The sequence below is a fragment of the Chironomus tepperi genome, unplaced genomic scaffold (assembly GCF_022539635.2).
Source record: "Chironomus tepperi strain 1889 unplaced genomic scaffold, CSIRO-AGI_Ctep_v1 contig_217, whole genome shotgun sequence".
NCBI classification, from domain to species: Eukaryota; Metazoa; Arthropoda; class Insecta; order Diptera; family Chironomidae; genus Chironomus; species Chironomus tepperi.
In genome coordinates, this window is record NW_027226339.1 from 2,917,411 (window position 1) to 2,942,822 (window position 25,412).

At 33.1% G+C, this 25,412-nt stretch overlaps 1 protein-coding gene and 1 long non-coding RNA gene across 2 annotated transcripts; both read right to left on the reverse strand.

Moving 5' to 3' along the window:
- Positions 1–6,845: 6,845 nt before the first annotated feature.
- On the reverse strand, positions 6,846–7,361 carry LOC139090362 (calmodulin-like). Its single transcript, XM_070640126.1, has one exon. The coding sequence runs from the start codon at positions 7,359–7,361 to the stop codon at positions 6,846–6,848; it is 516 nt and encodes a 171-aa protein (XP_070496227.1).
- A 27-nt stretch (positions 7,362–7,388) lies between these two features.
- On the reverse strand, positions 7,389–9,437 carry LOC139090261 (uncharacterized). Its single transcript, XR_011544360.1, has 3 exons — positions 9,006–9,437; positions 7,752–8,262; positions 7,389–7,594 (listed from the first exon to the last, which is right to left on the reverse strand). It is a non-coding gene; the product is annotated as an uncharacterized lncRNA (long non-coding RNA).
- Between the last annotated feature and the right edge of the window lie 15,975 nt (positions 9,438–25,412).

The following is a 25,412-nucleotide window of genomic DNA, read 5'->3' on the forward strand; positions in this document are numbered from 1 at the left end:
AACATGATATTCAATTTTCGAAAATTGTTATTAAAGGAATATTAAGGACATATGTTACAGTATTAAGGCGATACTTGTGATATTTGATGATTTAATGTTGGGGTTTTCTAACTCAATTCCTGAAAAGGAGTTCAATTCCTAAAAACAATTTGGGCTTAATTAATCTAGTCGTCGTTAATACGGCAACATAGCATTACCATAGCTAATATGGGCAACCTGTGTTACAAACTCATGAACACTAGTGTGTCGCCTATGTTTTGAAATGACATGAACCGTAAACTGTGGTCAGTGTTTGTTGAGGCTTACCGTAAAGGTGTTTCGCGAAGAAATTAAAGGTTGCTCATCACTACCTTAGTGAAGGCAGCGAAAAAGCGGCAATGGTCAAGTGGTTAGAGCGTCGGACTAACCTAGTGAACAAGTTGTGTCATTTGAGACTAAATTTCATTTTTTAAAGTCAAATGTAGGGGAATTGGAGAAGCCGAAGACTGACTTCGAAGCTGACCAAATGTCAGGTGTATATCTTCTCTATGATACCATCCTATTACAACTTAGTTGATCGCTAGGGATCGAGCTTTGTGTCGAGATTAGTACATTAAAGGATAAAGTAAAAGACTATCCAATTTACCTTGTTTGATGGGTGGAAGCCCCAAAATCAGGTTATGTTTACAACCGAACATTTCAGCACTGAAGAAAGCATTTTTAAAGTTCTGCTGACTTTGAGACATCAGATCCTAAAGATGCGGCGGAATTGTTCCGAAACTACAGTTTTTAAGCTCTAATGACTTAAATTAGTTAGTTTCAGCGTTAAAAAACGACTGCCCATGAACCAATACCGTCAGATACCGACAACCCGACTCTAATGAATTCCTATACATATAACAGTTCCTTGAAATTCGAAATCCTGAATTAGCATGATATTCCAAAAACAAATATGAAGCATAACATGAAATATTAATGCGTAGAAAGCATAATTCTCATAAATCAACGTCAAAGCGTCCGTTCCTGCTCATCATGATCACACTTGCGAAAAAAATAAATGGAATATTTGATTATAGTTGCGTGACGAAACTGCATAGTGATAAGAAGAAGATGTTACACATTAAAAATTTACAAAAAAAGGACAGAAAACATCCTCCTTCCGCTTCCATTCTCTGTGATTTTCTTTTCATCCAACAGATTTAATTAGTAGTCAAAAACGTGGGTAAAATATAATTTCGTTCCAAATCATGATTTTTAGTATGCCAATTTATAAGTGGCGTGAAAAAACTTTTTAATTCCCCACAGATTAAGGCACAAACGATGAGAATGACTGCAGGGAAAATGATGTGCAAATGCTTGAAAAAAAGGAAAAAAATGGAACGAGACACAGGAAAAAATTTCTTATGCTTTTTTGGAAAGTTTTGCATGATATTCTTCCTCCCTTCTTGTTCCATTTGCTATTTGAATGGATCTTTCTTCATATTTGAAATATTTTTGTGTGTATCCCTTTTCTACGTGATCAAAATCATAAACCTAAATGAAAATAAAAAGGAAGGAGACTGTGGGTGAGGTTTACACTCACTTTTTGTGTCCCTTATACATATGAAAGAAACAATTTTCATTCAAAATGTGTGCTCGCCATTGTTACATTTATTTTCGTGCGCCTATTTGCATAGGAAAAGTTTGCTAATAAATTCGTTTTGTTGGGCTGTCTGCTTCACCTGTTTAACAGCATTTGCTGAGTTGAAGTTTCTAGAGATGTCATCAAGCTAAGACTCAGGAGCAAGGGTAGGGAATTTTTGCTTATTGCTTCACAAAATAAGGAGCCGTTCACTCATTACATACACTGTGGTTCAGAGTTGGCAGGACTTTAGAAGTTTAGAATTCAAAAAGACGCCTTCACTGGACATGACGGAGTTCGGACAGCACTGGAGTTCGGACTCCAAGACAAAGTGACATCCACATTGGAGTCCTACAAACTATACGGTTACCCATCACTGTCTTATTACGTTCAGAATGGAACGTACCCTAACAGACAAAAAAGAAGCTCTCGAGAGCTTTCTCTCGAGTTACTGTATACATACATTGGAGGTTAGTAAGATTGAGCTGTGCGATTGAGGATATACAGGAAAGAGTCTAGGACGTATTCAAGAATTTTACGTTACAGGAGTTTTATAACTTTTTAAAGGGATCATTTGAATTGCTTCTCAACCAAATTAAATATTTTTTTATCGATGTGGGCTAATAAGGGGAGATTTTTAAGTTACGTATCTAGTCAAATTTACAAAAACATTATAATATAAACCCGAGCAACACAAATGAAGAAGACTCCACAACATAGCTTTTAAAAGCTCTTTTATTGACATTCAACTGAAGCTGTCTTACATATGTGTCGTATCCAAATGCCGTGAGGCATCCATATGGCTGCCTAATAGCAGCAGTTTGGTGTAAATATGAATGAGCTTTGTTAGAATCTTAAAAGCTTAAAAAAAGGAGTCCTTCTTCTTGAGTTGTGTCCCTCGGGATGTATTTTGATAAGAACATATACACAACAAATGCGTCTTCATCAAATTCAAATCACAACTAACTCTATACAGGAAAGCAATCGAAATAGGCAGTATGAATAGATGAAAAGGCTCAAGTCAGGTAGATTCATTTTTCTTTCTAGATTAACTTAAAGCAAACGATTCCTATATACAATTTCTTTATTTGGAATCAATAAAAACGATAAAAGAATTGCGAGGAGAAAATAAAATTTCATGATGTGGGAAATTCGTTTCATGATATTTATTGTTGCCTTTTTCAGTCTATTTGACTTTAGCTTCTTACTCTACCTTCTCCACAATTTCATACCAAAACCACCAAAAATATACTTTATCGTATTTCGTTTCACAAATTTTTATGTCAAATAATAAATGGGCATAAAGGCAAAGGAGGAATAGCGTATTATTCCATAAATAGGCATATATGGCCATAAATAAGAGGCGACGTCAGCCATACAGTATAGTCAGCAAAGAAGGTTCATAAACATTAATAAAAGCACTTATTTATATGCTGTAAATGTCGAAATTAGCATTCAATAAAGATTATTTTTCACCTGATAATATTTCAATTCATTCAGCCACAATTAGGTAAGTACATACAAATCCATTTATGAAATGAAAAATCTCAATGGATGTGGATGTGTGTGCAGTATAAAATATATGTTAAGGTAAAAGGGAGGTCTTACCGTATCTCTATTCCGATTTGGTATATTAATATAAAAATCGTTACACATCATTACTTCTTTACACTTCAGCAACTATTTTTGTTGGTTCCTCTTTCTCTTCAATGTAACACAAGAGTGCACAAGAGGCAAAAAATGCTTTAAGCCATGAACAAATCTGAAAAATATTTTTTAAACCATTTGAGAGATTAAAAAGGCATCTTATACATGAAGTAATGGAAAGAAACTGATAGAGTAATAGGATTGCTCTTTTTGGTGCATTTTGTTGTTGTAAAAACTGAAGACACTGGTAATGGGTTGAGATGTTAATATAATTAAGTTGACAACAGCTCCTAGTGATAAAAGGCCCCAAATTGCATTTTTTGCCGTGAGATTGGGTCAAAATAAGCCGTTACAAAGCTATCAGGGAGACTCCATAACTCACCGTCAATACGGCGACATAGCGGTATCCTACCAAACAAGTTGTGTTGATCGAGAGCCTCTGATTTCCCTTTGCCCAATAATGTGAAAAACTGGAGATTTAAGAAAAATTTGGTGTCAGCTGAATAATCGAAATTCACTGCCTATTTGCCAGCTGTAATATTAGTCTATTTTTTGCCAGATTTAACTTTTCCCTTAAAAAATTTCCTTCGTAAGCTGATATTTAATTGCTGACTTAAGTGACTTCGATCTCTGTAAAAGAAAATCTATTAACTATGTTATTAGTCATCACAATCATAGCCATAATTCCTTATTATTGAATTGGTCACTGGTAGGGCTAGTTTTGGACGTTAACTGATAGAAGCCATTGATCACTGCTGATGTATACAGTCAGCAAAATTAGTTTGTGAATTGAATTCAACTTGAACAGTACCAAACTTCAATAAGAAATCAGTGCACCTTCTCGTCTTATCTTCAACGTGACAAAGTACCGGTACCTTCGTAATTACAATGTCAATGGTAATCAAGCAAATATTTGACCATGAATCCGAATTTTTACAGAATAACATGGCGTGGGAGACATGGAACAAGACATGGAGAGACATGGATAGTCTATAATATTAGAAGGAGATAAGAAATTTTCCTTTATTGCGTATCAATGTAAATGAACAGTCGCAGTCGGATACGATTTGATTTTTGACTGATTTTCCGAGTGATACGTATAATAAAAAAGGCTCCGCCACCGAACTTTAAAGGCTCTGCATAACCTCTTATATCACTTCAAAAACTTAAACCCCCTCCCTATGACTGCCAAAAAGAGATTAGCGAAGCTCTTGAATTTCCATTGTGGAACCTTCTTATTCTGTGTCCCTTGTTTTTGCCGATATTAATTCCAGACATAGACAAACAGTAATTACCCTGGTTTAAAAGTCAATCGTCTTTAATGTTAACAAGACAAAGAAAGCTCCTTTTATCATATGATCTGAAGCATAATCATAAAAATCACATTTGAGTATGGAAGAAGACGACATGAATGTTGTTGATGGATGGCAATCTCATGCAGCTACAAAAAATATGCGCTTTGATGAAATTTATGGAAGTAGAGTAGTTCCAACTTTCGATGTTTTCATCTCCAATACGAGCTTTGTAAAAAAGAAAGAAAATAAACTTACTGTCGCTCAAACTTTTTCGTTTACGTCCCTTTTTTCCTATCGTCTAGATTCTATTTCTATAGAAAAAATTGTATTTATCTCAAAGCAAGTGTCTTTCCTGTCAATGTCGATCCAAAAAAGATATTCACCTTTTTTTTCACATTTACTTTGTACTCCCTACGGCATTGTTTACTGTAAACTTAGGTCGAATACAGTCATGTCAAAGTGACCATCCTCCTCTAATATGTCTCAGTCAATACTTGTCCAAATGTACACATATTTCATTGCTTTTTATGGCATAAGATTGTTTATCCATACAGAATAATAGTTTCTTCTTTTTATTTAGGACTGACTGCAAAAGGTTTTCTTCTGTAACTTATGCTTTCATCATTATCCTTACATTCAATACTTCGCATGCTTGAATTACAGCTCCGTTCATTCATTAATGAGAAAAAAAAGGTCCAAGATTCAATTTTTTTTTTCAGTTCATGCAATATAAATATGCCTGTAGCTTTACGTACAAAAAAAAAAAACATTTCTATTGATAAAGTCTGCCTTTACACTTAATGCATAGATAATTAATTAAGAATAAATAGACACAGAAAAAAAACGAATCTTTTTTTTTTTTAGGCTCACAAACAAAAGCGAGATCAACTTAATCAGCATAAAATTAAGATTTAAATTTTTTTTTGTTCTTTATATTGAGGTTGCGGACGGTGAAAAGATTCAAGGGATCATTGACAAATAACGACATCCTTTCTGTATGCTAGAGAAAATGCTGAGATGATTTTGAAGTAATCACAAGTCTTATGATTGAAAGGAACTGAATTTTAGCAAAACACCGAGTTCTATTTTAAGAAGAAAAGGTGTAATATAGCCATGGGGTTTCTGCAATGACCTATAAACGGTAATTTATTAGGAGAGCAGTAGTAAGGAGGACAGATAAGATGCATCATTTATTAAAGGCAACTTGCCAAATGATCGAACAACCCCCGGATAGCTCAGTGGTAGGAACATGTGATCGGAAATCATATGATGTGAGTTCGAGTCCTACTCGGGAATCCATTCTATTCAAGATTCACAAGTAAGGAAAATCGAAGTAGATAAGGACAGTCATAATATCTGATGCACAATGTAGAGATATGTATCAGATTCCCTAGCTAAGATGGCGATAGTGTGATAGAAGGGATGAGGATAGCCATTTGATGAAGGCATTACGGAGAGACAAACCAAAAGGATATTTAATAATATTACATTAAATGCTTGAAGGACCCAGCCTTATGAGCTTGAGGCACTGCGAGTGTTAATCTGTTGTACCTCACCCTATTAGACCTACATTTTATAGTGGAATCTGAATCACTTGTAAAGGACATTTAAGAATATTAAGACATGCATTTCTACTACTCACAAGAAATGCTTTCATTACGGATGCATTTCTACTGTTATTCCTATAGCTTAGAATAAAATCGTGGTGCTGACAGAGACTCTGGGCTAGAACTTAACAATAAAATGACTAAGAGGTTTTTTCAGATTTGGTGATCATCCAGGGGCTTCAGACTTTCTGTTGCAGTCTATCAGCAAGAATCAGCAATGAATAGCAAAATTTGAGATGATGAGATAATGAGGTACTCGAATTTTTGATCAAAAATCCAAAATACCCTAAAGCTATCAACTCTCCAAGTACAAGACATCATTTGAGAACAACTCCTTAGTACCTTAAAAATCCACCTTCTTCTTCCATTCATGTACGCTGTAAATAAAGGTTAAAAATGTGTTTGCTTAATAAATTTATCACTATGACTACCTTTTAAAAATTTTGGCGTCAAAGAAAAGCTTTTCCTTTATGTTGCTGTTATTTTTTTTGTGTGTTGTCTTTATTTTCCTTCTTGTTTCCTTTTTTTTATGTGTAACAATCAAGGTGACTACCTGCTGATTATATGAGGAGTCATGGCATAACAACATTTTTACTGTTCAAATAAACTTGATTATTGCTATGGTTATGATTATGACAACGATAGTAAGGAACATCAAACGAGAGTTTAAAGAGTAAGAAAAAAAAGTATTCAATTTCATGAATTTTTATCGTGAGGACACATCATAGCGGCAAATTCATTATAATCTATCTTTCCATCATTATTTAAATCTGCGGCATTTACAGCATCAACAATTTCATCGTTACTGAGCGGAATTGTCAAGCTCTTGAGATAATTTTCAAGTTCCAATTTTGTAATACTTCCGTCATTATTTATATCAATGAGTCTTAAATCGGCTATCATGTCATCTTTTGTGAATGCATAACGAAGATACATAATGACAAACTTAACAAAATCCTCAAACTTCAATTTGCCTACGCCATCTTCACTCTCAAGATTCTTCTTCTTAATCTTCTTAATAATAATTCGGCTTGTGTTGTAACCCAAAGCTCTTAAAGCTGACACAAGCTGTGTAGTGGTTATTATGCCATCCTCATCACTGTCGAACATGTCGAAAGCTTCTCTACATTCCATCAATTGCTGTGGTGTTAGTTTAGCCTTCAAGGTTTCATTGATATTCAAATCCTTTGGTGAAATTTCCTCCTGTGACATTTTTTTTACTGCCTGTTAATGATGGAACTACTTGGAATCTCGTACTTAACAAAGAATTTTTTATTGATTCTCCTATTTTATTTATTTTTTTTGGGGATTGAAATTTGAGATAGATTGCTGTGATTTTTTTTTTGTACGTATAATTTTCTTAGTTTCCTTGCTTTCTCTGCATTTAAAGCATTGATATGATGGAGATGAACAATTGTGATTTTTGGAGAGCAACTATGGATGACCTAAAAGAGTCAAGATTAAATTTTAATTAATTTGCAAAAATTATTTTATGGGTAATTTCTATTGATTTATGCTTACTTTAATTTAATATTTACAATTTTTGGTTTTAAAGGTCAATGACTTAGTGTAGATAATGAGAGTACTACACTTGATACTTACTTACTTATTGCAAACATGATCCTGTGTGGAGCTTAGGTTACTTCAAAATGCTTTTTAGCTGACCCTGGTGCTGACATTGTTATATAGTTTGGAAAAATTCTCTGGCTGCACGTAAAGTTAACATTCTTTTATCACTGTTCTGCGCCAAATTGCTATTTGGAGCTACTGATCTCCCTTTCCCTTATATATTCCAACCAAAGACGATATAGTAAACTTGTGATTCTGTCCTAGCAATGACATTTTCTCTGGCATACTTTTTTCAAAGTGTATGCCCTATCAAGTTGCACTTCCTCATCTGAATTTCCTTGTTGATGTCTTGTTGATCTGCTATTTGTAGTAATTGATTTTGATGTAAACATTTTGGTTGTAAATATTGAAGCAGTGTTGATTTTAAGGATATTACATATATCTGAAGAAATGTATTTGACGTATATGGTGGGTTCATGAGCTTGAAGCTTCTTCGATTTCCATTCCGATGACACAAAAGTTGACATTTTTCAGATGTTTAAGTCTAAAATAATAAAAATATTAGAATAGTTTTTCATTTTAAATAATTTGATATCTATTAATTAATTGTGTCGCACCAAGTTAAAATGGGACTTGGAAGTGTTTTTACTAAAATTTAAATAATGAAAGTAGTGCTAAATAAACATTATTCCTTATGCCAAATAACATTTTTATTTCAAAACTTTAAAATATATTTTTCCTTTTTTTATTTTTTCTTTTAATTTATGAAAACTCCAACCCTTTCAAAAATATGTATCCATAATAATTTCAAAATAAATTCTTTGCGTTTTTCAGCAAAAACTTAAAATACTTATTACTAATTATCCAACAAAAATATCAGAAAACAAATTATCTTGAATTTCATTTTAAAATTTTAAATTTCATCTTTTGTGTTGAATAATATAAAGTTTTGGAAGCTTAAAAAAACTCTTTCCGAGGGCATACAACGGGGCATGCAACAATTGCAACTATTTCTGTAATGTTATCCAATATCCACATCATAAAAGAAACTTGATTCGTCGGCTTTTCTTATTTATCTAGAAAGAAACATTTATTCCAAAAAACACTCCAAAATGAACCGTCAACTATTGTTGGTAATTATTTGATTTAACAATTTAGACTGTAACTTAAATTTAATAAAATACCGAATTAAAAATTTTAGAATCTTTTTAAGCATGACAAAAGTCTAGCAAGAATAAAAAAAAATCTGAAGCAATTATGGATAGTCTTAAGAACAAGACACAATACCTTTAGCTGGATTCTTTTGATTATTCTGTTGGTACTAAGCATAGCTTCACATGTGATTTACTTGCTATTAATAAGCCAAGGATACATCGATGAAGGCTTTATGGTGTTTGCACGAACATTTATCGATGTCCTCAATGTAATAATCGATAATTTGTTTGAAGATCTGTATTAGACATCATTCTCGAAGCTGAAGTGATCACGAGAACTATCAAAGAACTCATGGAAAGGATTAAATATTAACAAGTGGCGGCTACCGGTAAAGAATGTTTCTGATGAAATCTCACTGCAATTTTGATATGGAAAGGTTAAGTTTCCAGGCATGGCCGCTTTAACAAATTGACAAGATTTATACATCCAGCTTGTGCAACTCTAGATCTCAATGTTGAAAGTTATTCAATTTTAGAAAACTTTTTTTTATTTTATTTAAATTATTTCAATTTACACAGAATTAATCTTTTTCTTGAGTTTTTTATATTTTTCACTGAACATGGGTTTTGTTTTGTAAAAGCACAATAAATGAAATTTTTGAACAAAAAACGTTTTAAACAGTTTTACTAGCAATTTAAATGTATACTGATAATGATTAAATTGAGTAGTGATTAAATGACTTTTTTTTCTCAATTTTTAACATAAATAAATCTCTAGGAATGTCTTATCAATTGCTCATATGGACCATTGTATGTCGATCGCTTGTACTAATACAGAAGAAACACAGATCCAAGCCAGAGTATTTGCGGTTTGGGACGGATTCTAGATGTTTTCTATTAAGATTCCTAAAATTTCCTGAATCTTAAAAAGCTACATACTTAAATAATTTCAATAATAACAAACAACTTTGAGCCATTGAGAATTAATCAGTTGAAATTGAAAATTATTGGAATAAAAGCAAATTATCAGTCCTTTGAATGGATTTAAATAAATTGTCTTTTGACAACACAGCATACTAAAGTAGCACAGCAGCAAGTAAGAAAAATACAGCTGCGTCCAGGCAAAAATACATCATATGGTCAGCCTAATTTTTTTTCCTCTCATTTTGCTATTTATATTGCGATGATTTGAATTTTGTACTTGTATGGTGCGCTTAATTGTCTGAATTGTATTTAGTACTAAAATATTTAAAAAAAATGAATTAGGGATCTCAAAAATACTAATTCGGTGTATATTAATTTAAAAATGTGGCTTAAATATCTAGATAATTGATCCGTAAAAGATCCAAGCATTCAAATAATTCAGAACTCCAGCGAAAAAATCAAAATGAAAAATAATGCACAACAACTCACAGTTGCAACACAAGAAATACAGCAGCTACTAGTGAAATGATCCCAACGATGAGATGAGCTTGTGATGAGCTGGTTATCAAAATATAATTGACTGGGAAATTGAGAAATCCACTAGGAAAATATTTGAATGAAAAAATGGGGTTAAATGGGGTTAAACTACATATGGATTCAAAGAAAATAAAAAAAAATACAGCACAAATTTCATCTCAGCTGAGGATGCATGGAAAAATTGCAGACTATATGCTTCATCATAAATAAACTGTTTATTTAAATACTCCGCTGGTAGTCGAGCTATGTGACAGGATAAGTGCATTAAAAGATAGATTAAAGCTTACAACTGACCATTTCCGTACTCATTTTATGCAAAGAAAGAATCATAAGTTAGTAATTCATCTTCAAGTTTGTGCCATTTTAAGCAATAGAACTAAGTCTAGCTTATTTATTCAAAATCCAATCATAGATCCTTTTAAAAAATGATCATCAAAAGAATTTAATGAATTTTAATTATTCATATCTAAAATCCTACTTCATTGGATACATGTTATGCTTTTTATGGAAACTAAATCTCCTAATAGCATAATTCAAACAAGCCATAAATGAAGCAATATAATTCTTTACTATTCAATCCAAGATGAAAATTTGAAAGTATTCCTCATAAAAATCTTTAACTTCCCATTTAAAGGTATAAAATTTTGGTCACTCATAAAGTTCCTTTTAACTATTGCCAAAGTCGAAAATTTATGATTGTGAATATTCTATTTGAAATTTTCATGACCATGTCTATTGCAATAGGGTTTATGTTTGTCATAAATTTCATCCATATTGTTTTTATCCCATAAGTTATGAAATATAGTCACAAGAGAAATAATAAGAAATTTTAAAAGAATTGTTGGGGTAGTTTGGTTATTACGTGATGCTCTTAAAAGGGGAGGGGGAATTTGTGTTGGTTAAGATTTTATTGAGACATTAAACAATGGAGATAGGGAGGAAGTGGGAGGCAATTGGGGTCAAAAAGACGATTCTTAAAGTTATGTGAGCAGATCCTTAGAAGTTAGGGGGTTAAAATGTTATGGAGAGTGTAAGGGGATGAAAATGTCGATTTTTATTTTCACGCAATATGAAAACGGATCATAGAAGAAGACATGAGAGAGGGTACCCACGGCTCTAGGAGCACCAGGATGCCTTTTCCCTTCTTGATTCCAACCAATGGCAGTATAGCAAGCTTGTGTCTCTATCCCAGCTACAACACTATTGTGTGACCTATCAAGTTATATTTACACATTTGTACTTCTCAATTGATATAACATGTAAACGGACCCAATGTGAATTTACCAAAAACAGAATTCTCGAGTGGAACAAAATCCATATGAAATTCAGAATATGCTTAATTTCCTCATGTAACCTTTAGGGAAAATATGTCATAAAAAGAAGAAAATTCAGACAACTCGAGAGGTATCGGAATTTCCTCAAAATGTAGATTCTCAGAATATTTATTTTTTTTTCGTCATACATATGTTAAATTAAAAAAGGAAATGGAAGAGAATAAGACTTAGTAACCATTCTTTTTATCATATGTTATGACAAATAACATGATATGCTATGTGGGAGCCATGAAGATGAAAAGAATGTTTTTATACTAAATATACATCTTCAAAATTTTTATTAAGTTTTCTCAACAAACAGACATGAATATGATGCAATGCATTGATGGAAATTTCTTGGAGCTTTTGAATTTTTAAATTGTGTCTTTCGCAATCATGGATGGATATTTTTAGAACTGCTCTTTAATATTTTGATATAAATTTAAGTATAAACGGATAAAGACTACGTAAAGGTCACATTGTTGGATAATCACAGGGGCGTATCCAAGGGGATGGATTTGGGCTACCATGCAATTTCATACAATAAAGTAACATGAATTCTTAAAGCTCAAGGAAACATAATGCCTTTTGTGTGTATATTTTATGCTAATTTCTATAGAATTTTGTATTTGTCATTAAAGATGATTTTGCTGCGACATTAATTGTTTTCCCGACTTGCATTATACTGTAAATCGCATTCATTGCCATCAAAATAGGATGAATTCAGCTGTTATGGTGCCGTCAGGATAACTTCGCGTTTTAATTTTGAAATGGTGATGCAGTGATACTCTAGCCAATGCTTTGTGCTGTTCGGGCTTCTTCCTTGCTCCTTCACTTATTACAGTGTTGCAATATTACTCATATATTCATTTGTTGCGCCTAAATCAGTGTTGTCCTAACTTTTTTGCATCTCGACATACATTTATGGTAAGTTACGACAGAAATCCCACAAGGCATGCATTAAATGGCATTTTCCGAAAATTCCGGCGACATACAGTTTGAACAACAATGTTAAGATTAATCGTGAGTGACATAATCTGTAGATAATGCAACATAGTTAGGTTGGTCAGAGGATTTTAGTAAAATATCGGGACACTTTTGGAAAAAATCGGGACACTTCTAAGTTTGGCACTATTAAGGTTCTTTAGAACTATTTTGAGTCTTAATGTTCAAAGAACTTGTTAATTTAGGTTCGAAACTTGCAAAAAAGTGAAGAAAATGATTAAAATTCATTCGGGAAATTTCGAGGCTTTGTCGGGACACAGCAGCAAGATACAGCAGATGGCCGCCCTAATCATAGCCTCATAGTTATAATACTATATTTTAGCTCAAAATACATATCCATTTCTGTTATTCTTACTCATTACACATATTCCCGAATCCCGAACAACACAACGTGTTTGCTAAGGCACTGCCATATTAACAGTAAGATACAAAGCTCCTAAATAACGCAAGTCAGTTAATGTATCCAAAATAGGCATCAGGCTAGCGTGAGTTTGACAGATTTAAATCAAATTCCGCAGCAAGTCAAGTCAGAGTCACGATGGCTTGATGTCGAATTTTTAATCGATTAAACGATTTGTGCTATTTGGGTTTGCTTTGATGGCACATTGAAGGCTGATTTCGACTCATTTTTAAGACAAAAATGTGGTTCACCGGATTATGCCGCTCGGGACTCTGATGTCTGAATGAATAAGAATTAATTATTACGCATGAATTAAACTTTTCAAACTTTTTCTCAGATTATACTTTTAAACCTCATATTTAAAATTAAATTCAATGAATATTAAGCACAAACTCCAGATTTTGTATTTAAAATTGTTAGAAAAACTTTTTTTTTCTGGAATGAGACAGTTTAAAACATGGAATAATCCTCATACCAAACAACAAAGTAATGAACATGAGCAATGTGATGTAATAAAATAAATTATTATTGCTGAAAATGTATATCATTTTTGAACAGGAATGAGAAAATTTCCATACGTAAAGTTGCTGCTGCTTCTTCTTATGGAACGATAACGAAGCTTTTCCATGCTTTCTTTCTTTTTTGATAATTGTGTAATAATTTACAATCAATTGCTTGAAAGTAATGTGCAAAATAACGTTCTGGATTGAATATTCTCACAATATTTCCCATTTTGCATATCTTTAGCTTGATTTCTATAAAAATGGAATTTTTAATGCAAAGAGATGTACATTTATGCGATAATGTCTAATGTATTAGCCTTGTTAAATGAGAAAATACCAACCTTTATGCTCCCTCTTTCAACTTTTTTGTTGCCTTTGTTTGGGAATAAATCTTTAATACAATCTGGTGCTTTATTTGTGTACTTTTGGCTTCAGAAATTGCCAATATTGAGAATACATTCACAGTCCATGAAATCATATCAAAGCAGTGTATTGAATGACTATTGGAAAATGCTTTCATGAACAGCACGATGCAGTAAATTTTAGTTGTTGCCGTACAAATGGGGTTTAAACAGCATTCATGTTGCTGTCAGGGTGCTCTCATGTTTGGTCGTCAGCACGGTGACGTAGTGGAGTTCTATTTACTAGATTGTACTGCTCGCGGTAACACAATGATGGTTATGCAGGATAATAAGTAATCTGTAGTGATCAAAGCTTGATTAAAGCTTCCAAAATTCTTCAAAATCAATTTAATTTTGTTAAATTTAAAGCTAATTCTCTATTCCTCAATATGTATTGTAGTTTTTTTTATAGACCAGATCAAGATTTAAATCCTTTTAAAAATAGGAAATACCTTTAAATATTTTGGCCTTCCTATAAATAATTTGGTAGATATTAATACATTCATATTGATTGTTCAAAAATACTTTATAGTATTTTTACTTTGAAGAACTTCTGGGAAGGTAAAAATTTATATTAATCCATATTTATTGTGTATTGTTCCTTATATCATTTTATAAATAACCAACTCTTCGTACAATCAGAACTAAATCTTAATTTACCCATATTCTTTGTAAAACTTAGGATACAATAAAAGGCTTTCAATCTCACTTTGTTGCTGGCTTCTACACCTGGATTGTTAAAATTATCGGTTCGCATCATCACTGTGCTGCGCCAAGGAGCTTTTGAAGCTCCTAGTGGCCGCTTCTTTTATAGATTTTAGTTAATGATGGTGCTTTTGTCCCATATGGTATCCTCTGGCATCCTCCATATGGCATATGGAAATCGTCTCCATTTGGCATCCTGATGACAGAAGTTTACCGGAGCCTTATAAGCTCCCAGGCTGAGCTTGTGTTGCAGAAAACTGAGATGTTTTGAATAGTTTTTTACCTACATCTTGAAATCTGGATTACAAAGCTATATGTGGGAGATTTTCTGTGTACATGTTGCTTTGAATTGTCTACCAAACGCGCAAACAAACGTCATTCATTTAAGCTGGCCTAATCAAACAGTCGCTTAGTCTCCGCGTCGGCGGCAAAACGTGAAGGTGGACTGAGAGCTACGTAACGGCTGATTTCAACCAATTTTCACGGCAAAACTTGAAATTTGCTAGAATATAACTTAAATTCAAGTTATTTCCACATAACATGCACCATACCAAACAAAATCTTTATGAAAACCTTAAAATAACAAAAGTGACATAAACAATATCAAAGCATGTGATGAAAATAAATTCCAAAAAGCCTTAACTTTTGTTATAAATATTCAATTGATTTGTGCTGACTTTTTTTGTTTCTCTTGTGAATCTATTTTGATCTGTAAATACCCTTGAAATGTCAATTTTTTTGAAAAACAATTGATTCTGAATTTCTACTCAATCTGTATAAAAAGTTTGTCAAACTCAAGAGAGAAAAAAAGTTTTGCGAGAATTGCCATAAAAAAAGTTTATGATCCACATGAAAAAATCATCATTTTTTCCCCCCACTTGATTGTCAATAGGAAAATTCAACAGATATAAAAAACAATGAATTTTTTCACTCTGTCATATTTTTTTTGTGTTCATTTTTCATCATCACTTCATGATTCTCATAAGCGAAAATAATTGAAATGTTCATTTTCATTCATTTAAAGCACTACAGAGATTCATATTGAATGAATCTGGCCGAACAGCAACAATTTATTCGCTAGGGCACAACTCAGTTCGTTTTTTGGATACAGTTTTGAGGTCTATGCACATACTGTGTCTTTACTGCTTTTTATACAAGGATCAAGGATATACTAGTATTTGGATGATTTTCTTAACGAAATATTGCGCACACGAATTATAACTGGGTACATTGTAGGGTAAATCAAGTCTCATGACCTACTCATGTTTTTGAAATGATCAGAGCTTGCAAATCGGATCCAACTATAAACGGTAGGTCAAAAGGATGTGGTAGAGCAGATTGTTAACCGCAATGGCTCCAGCGCTTAAGGCTCGGCCCTTTTTGCATTATATTAATGGTGAACACTTTAAGATGCCCTGACTTAGAGGATATTATTGAAGAATGGGAGAGGGTGGTTGATACCTAAACCATTTTTGAAGGCTCCACTAAAGCTCTTTTACAAACTTTACTTACTTTCTGTGCGAAGGCGCACGGAGGCCCATTGCCGCATTTAGAATTTTTGTCGAAAGCTGGATCTGTCTTTAGATAACTTCTGCCATTGTTTCTAATTTCTCTTTTATAGCATTAAATGGACAAATTGCCTACATGCGGCATCTAAATAGCCATAAGGCTATAGTGATAGGTGTTAGTAAAAGAGGATTTCACCCAATTTTTACGGCGACAAATGCAGTCTGCCATATTGCACTCCTCGGCTCGGGTCATATACTCATATGGCATTTTCAGTCATTTATTTATTTGCCTCATGCAGTTTGCTGGCTTTTTATTTCCCAAATTTACAAAGAAATTAAGTTATCAGTTTTATTCTCTAAAGTAATATCATGCATGAGTAGCATAGAATGCAATTTGTACAAAAAAAATGCTTTGACATGTCCTCCTCCTGTGTCCTCACCCTAAAGTTATGAAATACCAGACGAGAGTGAGAATAAAGAGAAATTAAAGCTGCAAAGTTGTTTGAATTGCAGTAATATTCAGCTATTGTCCCGCTTTGGTTCTGTTTGTCATTCTCAATTTTTATTTTTATTCCATTCCAACAAAAATTCTTTATTCTTCCCAAATAGAAGACAACGAAGAATAATGATTATAAATTCTCAAAGGAAGTTTACCCTCTTTTGTTTTATCCTATAATGTGGAAATAGCAGAAGCTATATAGCATACAGTAGGAAGTGAAAATTCAAGGGAAAGGCATGTCTGGAAAGTTTTTAGATTTGTTTGGATAATGTGCTAACTTGTGATCGGAACAAGATTGCGGATATGAGTCTTGGGAACTGAAAAACAAGTCGGTATGAGAATCATAACTATTATGATAATGTCCAGCTTTGAACCGTCTAATTTCAATTGAGAATTTATCAAGTAATCCTGGTTTTTGGGGTTTGGATTGAGATTCAGAATTGGCATTTTAGATCCTTTACTAAACATGTCTGTCAAAACAAAACCAAAAGTTACAGAATTCAATCCTTGGAACTTCAAAATTCACTTTTCCCCTTCATTTGTTTTCATGAATCCCGAGCAACATAAATGAAGCAGGCACTGCCATGGAGGGTGTGGTCATGTATTCATTGACCGAGTTTTACTGTTTTCTGTAATAGCTGAAAAACGGATAGGACAAAATTTTTAATGTCCTTGATCAAATTCTGTCAGTTTTTCCGCAGAAATCGTCCATTTCTCCAGTATTCTCGCGACTTTATACCAATTTTTGCTGATTTTTCAATTTTCCAGCCTAATACGTCATTCGTCTCCTTTTTCCAGAACTTGGTCGAAAAATTGGGAAAATTGGACCGTGAAATCAACAAATTGACAGAAATTCCATGAACCGCATTATAGGCGACTTCCATGAACTTACTTACTGGAACCATGCTCCGATTTGGACCCTAGGTTGCTTTCCATCTGACTCTATTGCTAGCCGAATACAGGCTTGTTCAGATTCCTAGTTTAGACATTTAACTGGCATTTCTTCATTACTGTTCTACGCCATGCTACTCTTAGAGCACCAGGGCGCCTTTTCCAGTATAGCAAGGCAGTATAACAAGCTTGTATCTCTCTCCCAGCTACAACACTACTAAAAGCTCCATTACGGACCATTTTTCATTTGTGTCGCTCGGGACCAAGGGTCAGACACTATTTTTAAAATTGTAGAAATTGCAATTTCTTAAAATTTGTATGAAGAAATTGTAAAAAATTTGATTTCTACAATTTTTACAATTTCTCTTAGAAAAAAAATTTGAAATTGGATTTTTACAATTTCTACAATTTTTCAATTTTTTGTATAGAAAAAATTGTAATTGAAAAAATTGTAATTCTTTTTGATTTCGACTGAAAATTTTTTCAAGTCTTTAAAAAGAGAAAAATATTTTTTCAGATTGCTTTCTATAATTTTTGATGATATTAATGATTATAATAACATAAATAATATAAATTAAATTTATATATTTTTAATTATTTACACTTAGAAAAGCCTGTTAAAACACTGAAATTCATAGTTATTCGTTTTGATTTAGGGTCGATTTCCTTAAAACAGAGCGAGATCTCTGAAAAATTCTATTTTCTATTTATTTTTCTCTAAAAATATGTTGCAAAGCAATGAAAAATTAATTGATTTTCTTATATTAGGATTGAAAACCATCTCGGAAAAGCAAATTTTGGCCTCAGGTTTCTTATTAGAGGCGAAAAATCTCTCGGAAAAGCTGAATTTTGCCTCGGGTTTCTTAATATGGACAAAAAAACTTCTCAAAAAGCCGAATTTTGCCTCGGGTTTCTCATTAAGGGCGAAAAACTTCTCGGAAAAGCCAAATTTTACCTCGGGATTCTCATTAAGGGCGGAAAACTTCTTAAAAAAGACGAATTTTGCCTCGGGTTTCTCATTACGGGCGAAAAACCTCTCGGAAAAGCCGAATTTCACCTCAGGCTTCTTAATAAGGGCGGAAAACTTGTTAAAAAGCCGAATTTTGCTTCAGGTTTCCTACTCGAGGTGAAAAAACCATCGAAAAAATCAAATTTTGTATTAAAATTTCTTATATTAGACTAAAAAATCCACAGAAAAACCAAATTTAGAGTTAATTTTCTTTTACTAAGGTGAGAACCCCCAATTATACGCTTTAATCTCTATTAATTATAGAAAACACGTGTAGCAAAATATTCCATAAAAATTGTAAAAATACAATTTTTCTCATTTGATTTTTACAATTTTTACAATTTTTATATGGAGAAAAATTGTAAATTGCAATTTCTACAATTTTTACAATTTCTATATGGAAGAAATTGTAAAAATTGGATTTATAAAATTTTTCAATAGTGTCTGACCCTTGCTCGGGACATTTTCCTCCCTTTTCACTTTGCTATCAGCTTTTGTTTTATATCAAAATGAAAATCTGCGAGAAATCCATTTTTTAAGCTTTATCTTGTTTCCTTACTTTTTCCATATACATTTTTCAATTTATTGTTACTTACTAAGAAAAATCTGGAAAAAATACATTTTTGTGCTTGTTCGTCGTTTATAAGAAAAATTATTTTTCTTCTTCTTGTCATCCGCTTGATGTTGTTGTTGTTATTGTGTCGAGATGATGATAAATTTGACGACGATTTTAAAGTAATTTGTAAAATTTACACCCAATTCAATGAATATTAATCATTTTAATGCAATGTCTGTTGAAAAACAAAATTTTTAAGCAGCTCTTTACTTATTTTAATAAATTATGCTGCATGATTTAATACAGAAATGAAATTCAAGCTTTATTAGAGTGATGGAAGGAGTTTTCTTTGTTTTGATTAAAAAATTCTAAAGTAGCTGTCATCTAGAGATTAATTGTTTTGTTTGAATCTTACTTGGCTTTTGGGGGACTTAACTTTGATAATATTGAAGATTATAACTCAATATCATAGAATAAACTGCTAAATGAAAGGATTCTATGGTAACTTTCTTCCTTACTTCGCTGGCTGTTCGGATCAATTGTGATCGATGACCTCTAATAGATGTCGCCTAACACTAGCGATAGAGTGTTGGCTACTAGATGCCAACTCTCGATTCCAATTTTTTTATGTTAAATTGAAGTTCGATGTGCTAATAACGCCTAAAACCACTCTAATAACGCCTAAAAGACCTAAAGCCACTCATTTTGGGTTACAGACATAATTATAATCTAGAGAGAATGTCGGATCCAACTAAGAGGTGTACGTCTAGAATTGAGTTTAGTGGTCTGACAATTCCTTGAAAGGCCACGAATTTTGTAGATATAAAAATCTAAAAATTTTCTCAACTTTCTCGGTTAATCCACTTTTTAGCAGAGTTGGGATGCATGTAGACATAATCTCCATAAGCTTCCATTGGTGGCCCATTCCGAGAGCCCCTTCTATAGGAAGCCACCTTTTGCTGATGGTATCAGCATATAAGCGAAACAAGACGGCAAATTGCAGAAGGTAACCTGATAAGCGACAAAATCTTACTTTTGCCAACTCTTCTTCTTATAGTGTCCAAAATAAAGACTCTTCAGCTGACATGTGACCAGTCTAAAATCTTAAAACCCAAAATTGACTGGCTTATTTGAATGGAAATCAGCTCATTTTTGGTCATCTTTCGCAATCATTTTCTAAAGAGAACAAATGACGCAAATGAAAACCTCTTAATTCCTTCTATAATCTTCGATCAAAACAATACTTTCCGAGTTATAAATCTTAAAGGCTTAAGAAACATCTTAAAGACTAAACGAATCCATATCAAGAAGAATTACCTTCACCTATGCATAATATAAAATCATTCATATAACAAATCATCTGAAATTTGAATAAATTCATATTCTTTTCTTAGTAATATAAGCAAAAATATCAGATAAAGGAGGATCCATATAATATGAACCAAGATATGATTTAATTTGAATAAAAAATGAAAAATTTATGAATTTTATGAAGCAGAAAATTACATTTTTTTGTAAAAATATTTATTAAATGTTTATAATTTAAAATGCTTACGTCTTCAATCTATACGAAAGCATTTTATAATAGCAGAATTATAATGTAACATTTTTCTCAACTTCCAAGAAGAGAATCTGAATGGCATTAAGCTATTTCAAATAAAAGGTACGGAATAAAAACAATTGCTTGTTAGATAATGCTCAGAAAAATTTAAGTTTGACTTGAAAATATGAAAAATGAGCTGCTTATTTCCATAATTTAAAACTGACGTGCAGGCATCAGAAGATTAGATAGCTGAAGCTAATCTTCTTCATATCCAATATCAAGAAGCTCTTCGAGCTGTTTCTCTAGGTTTAACTGAAATAGTGCAAAACTAACAATTCTGGAGAGCAGTTTTGTCCGTTAACAAAGCTTTAAATTCAAAAATTCCTATTAAATATCAATCTAATTGTGAATCGAATACGTATGGAAGGTACGACATGAGATTTGGAGATTCTATCATTTTTAGACTGAAATAACCATATGGAATTTGTAAAAATTTTGTGATAAAGCTAGCAATAGAGTCATGAAGGCGTTTTGTAGGAGCCTAAGCTCCTCATTGGAGTTTTGCATGGTTCTAGTAAATAAGTGCCCGAGTGGAATTAGCAGCGATAAAGCAGCAGTTGTTTAGTAGTTTGAGTGTAGGGCAATCCTAACGACCCAGATTCAATTCCATAGAAAGTCTAGTTGAATTTCGATATTTCAAGCTACGTAAGCTCGGTTTGTGTGATTCGCGACACCCAAATTGTGGTTAGGTATACTTAATTCCTTATTTTCTTGGCTGAAGCACACGAGGACCCTTTGTCTTGCGTAGGGAATGTCTAAAGACAGTTCTGTCCTTCGAAACTTTCTGTTAGTTCGGGATATTTAGGACTCTACGCGTTCTTCTCAACACATCAAATCCAAAAATTCTCTTCAGTCTTCCTCGCGATCTCTTATCATTCACAAAGTTAGGCATATTATATTGATAAACCTTAGGTCATGCATTGTGCAGAGTTGGTAAATCTATTGTCTTCAAATTCCAGCAAATCCTGTTCTACTCGGTAATCCTGCAATCTACCTTTCCATATTCTAGATACATCACTGACTCAGATATATTCTTTTATCTACCTTTCAGATGCGCCACTAACTCAAGCTCTTGTTGACATCCTCCTTAACTTTCATAATGTATCATTACTTTTACAGTAAATTTTCCTCGTTATTTCTTTTCAATTCTATTTGTGCTCTTTATTTATTTGTCTCAAATTTCATGCTTTTCTAATTTGATTCCGTATGACATGCTGTATAACATAAGCATACCATTTACTTGCTATTGACGCAATCGAAATTAGAAGCAAAATAATTTGATGTTCTCTGTTTTTTAAGACTTTGTTTTTACGCAATTGCTGATATTTTCATTTTAATGCTTAATGCTGAAGCAATCATATTCAGATTGGGAAAATTGAGGAGCTAAAGAACTTTTAATAGAATTTTTCAAAGAATTTAGAATTTTGAAAATATTCATTTAATTGCTTTTGTTGCGAATGCATTCAGTAGGATATGTTATCTAAGCATGGAAACAACAGAATATCAACATGAGAATCAAAATGTTTCCTTTTCAGGAATTCAACCCGAGCGACATAAATGAAAAAGGCTGGCACATGGAGTTTTTATGGCTGAGCACATAGAGCTTTTAAGGCTCCGTATATGGAGCTTTTAAGGCTCCGTACTTGGAGCTTTTAAGGCTCCGTATATGGAGCTTTTAAGGCTCCGTACTTGCAGCTTTTAAGGTTCCGTACATGCAGCTTTTAGGGCTTCGTACTTGCAGCTTTTAAGGCTCCGTACTTGCAGCTTTTAAGGCTCCGCACAAGTGACATGGCACACCTTGCGGTTTATCAACATATCTCGAGCGACACAAGCTTTAGTGGAGCTTTAAAAGCTCCAAACCAGAGATTTCTTCATTTTATGTTGCTCGGGTGCAATAAGACTTTATTCATTTTGCAGTAGACATTATGTACTTTTGTATTAAATGTTTTTATGATAACAAAAACTCCATTAAAGATACTTCCTGCATAAAATTAAATTTGAAAGTTCTGTTCATTAATGTACGGTACGTACATATGGAAGGAAGAATGTACATGAGCTCTTATGCTTTTATATGAATATTTTTCATAAATTTTTAACGACAATTTTAAATTTAAATTTTTACATTTACAAATTTTTTTCTATTTCTGTTAAGGTTTATGCCTGAATAGCAAAAACGCCATTAAATTCATGCTAAAGAGAAAATTTGAATAAAACAATTGCAGAAGAAGAAAATAAACCAATATCATAAAATTGTATGGCTCGTGTATATCCAATTATCATAAGCAATAAAATGAACATTTTTATTGGTACACAATTTTAATGTATGAAATCAATTTTGCTCTGTGGAACATTACGATAGAACATATGTTGCAGCATAAACGTAAATATGTGTCATAAACGGAAGCGAATAAAGATGAACATCAACAGCAGTAAAATTTATGAAATGTGTGAGTTACAAGAATTATTCTTTTTTTTCAGGGTAGCACATAAATATTTTTTTCCAGCTCTCCTAAATTATCATGTTCATTCTTACTTTCGTTCTCACTTTATTCACTTACTGTAACTTACTGGTATGCAATATATCGCACAGAATGGCATAAGTGATGTATATATGTAAATTACCGAGTCAACCGGAAAATATACGATGAAAATAAATCAGTACATTACAGTCGCATAACGAGTATTAATGTTTTGGGAAAGAGAAATGGCACAAAAATTGTCATGAAACAATTTGGAGAGACTGAATGAAATATATGAAAATTCTCTTGACATTTGGGATTGAGGGGAGAGATTTGATGAATTTTTTGGAACGGAATTATGCGTCAAGGATGGATAAATTAGTTTTAAAGCCCGAGTGACATAAATTAAGAAGGCAACGCGACGGAGATTTAAAGGCTCTTCTAAGCTTCTTTTATTACCCGAACGACACAAATTAAGAAAGCTCAGCTAAACCTCATTTATTAATACTAAATGGAAGCCACCTCCTTATAGCTACAGCCACCTCCTTATAGCTACAGCCGCCTCCTTATGGCTACAGTCGCCTCCTTATGGCTATCAAATTTAGTCAGCTCTTCATTTGTGTCGCACGGATTAAAACCCATTTAGCCACCAAATGAATCCAAACAGCAGACTCTTCTTCATTTATCCCCCTCGGGCAAACATTTTCCAAGTCTAAATTTAGAAACAATTTCCTATGAAAATGTAGAAGGAGCAAAGTTCACGGACAGTTTGATGAGCTAAATTTAGACAGCTTTACATAAAATTGTAAGCTTACATTGAACCATAATCATCAATTTTCCTTTGGTCTTCTTTGGAGGAAATTCTTCTGAGAATTGAGCAATTCTTAATGCTTGGTATTTACAAAGAATTTCTGAGAATTTTACATCTCAAATGATTGCTTTAATGTGTATCTTTAATATTGGGAATTTTTAGTACTCTCGGAATTGAGCTAGCAGGCAAAGATCGTGCTCTCTGAAGAATGCTGAGAAAAATGTTCATGAGGATGCTCATCTAGTATGTAAAAGATTAGCAAGCTCTCGATTGTAAGCTTTTTGTCTGTTCGAGTAATGTGCAGTAAGGACCCTGTCCTGGTGATTCGAAGTGTCTCGTGGTGCAATGCATTAGTTCAATGCACTGCGGTACTTAACCATATTGCAATACCGAACCTGCGATCATGGATTCCAAACCCGGAAGGAGAAACTTTACTCTTGTCCTTTCTCGAATCATATGTAGCGGGTCCTCGATTCAAAGCCTTCCTTTGTAGGCTACAGGTAGTAATGTCATCAAGTGAGTGATACGGATTCCACTATAAATTGTAGTGCAAAGACCTAGCGCATCCTCACTTGTTAAGCAATTATAAACCATGAATCGCCTTAACGCTGCTGAAACACTAAAGATTTTTTGAATGACCCTGCCAAAAGCTTTTAGAACTCTATCAAAAAAAATCAAAAAAAGTGTGATTGCACTCAAGCAAATTGAGTTACGAGCAGAACAAGAAGGGAACTAGAAACGCTTTATTTGATGAAAAAGTTACCATAATGAACAAATCGCGACTATATAAATGGAAAATAAATTAAATTAATTACTATCCAATTTATCCTCAAACGTTCAGCATTTAAAATTTAAATATTTCAAGAACTAGACTATTTAGGGTGGAAAAAACTTTCATCTCCGGTAGATGTAATTGGATTAATTTGAATATTTTTATTATTCGTCACACGTCAAGCGAATATACACGTGCATTGGGGAAAAATATATGTCGTTTTAGTTTTTCTCATTAAAGTCGCAGTTCCTTTGAAGCATAATAATTTGTGTTTGAGTTTATGAAGTCCGAGTGGAACAGATGAGATTAGTTGACCGTCTGTATAATTATAAAGTTGACATTTCATGGCACGAGGTTGACGCCTCAAATGATAAAGTTTATGACATTCCTCAATAGACAAAGAGCATGCTTTTACGATGCAGAATAACCGTTGCAGCACCTAGAAGCGGTCTCTTTGCCTGTAAGGGATTTTAACACTGGTCACTTAATTTGTCAGCCATGAGTTTTATGGTAAATAAAAAAAAAATGTCAAGTTAGTAACTAGATAGCCGGTTTAGTTCTATAGTGTTAATGACTCTATACTGGTTAGCAGGGGTATATTAAGGCAGAGTTGAAGTGGTAGGGTTAAGGGTCAAACCCCTTAA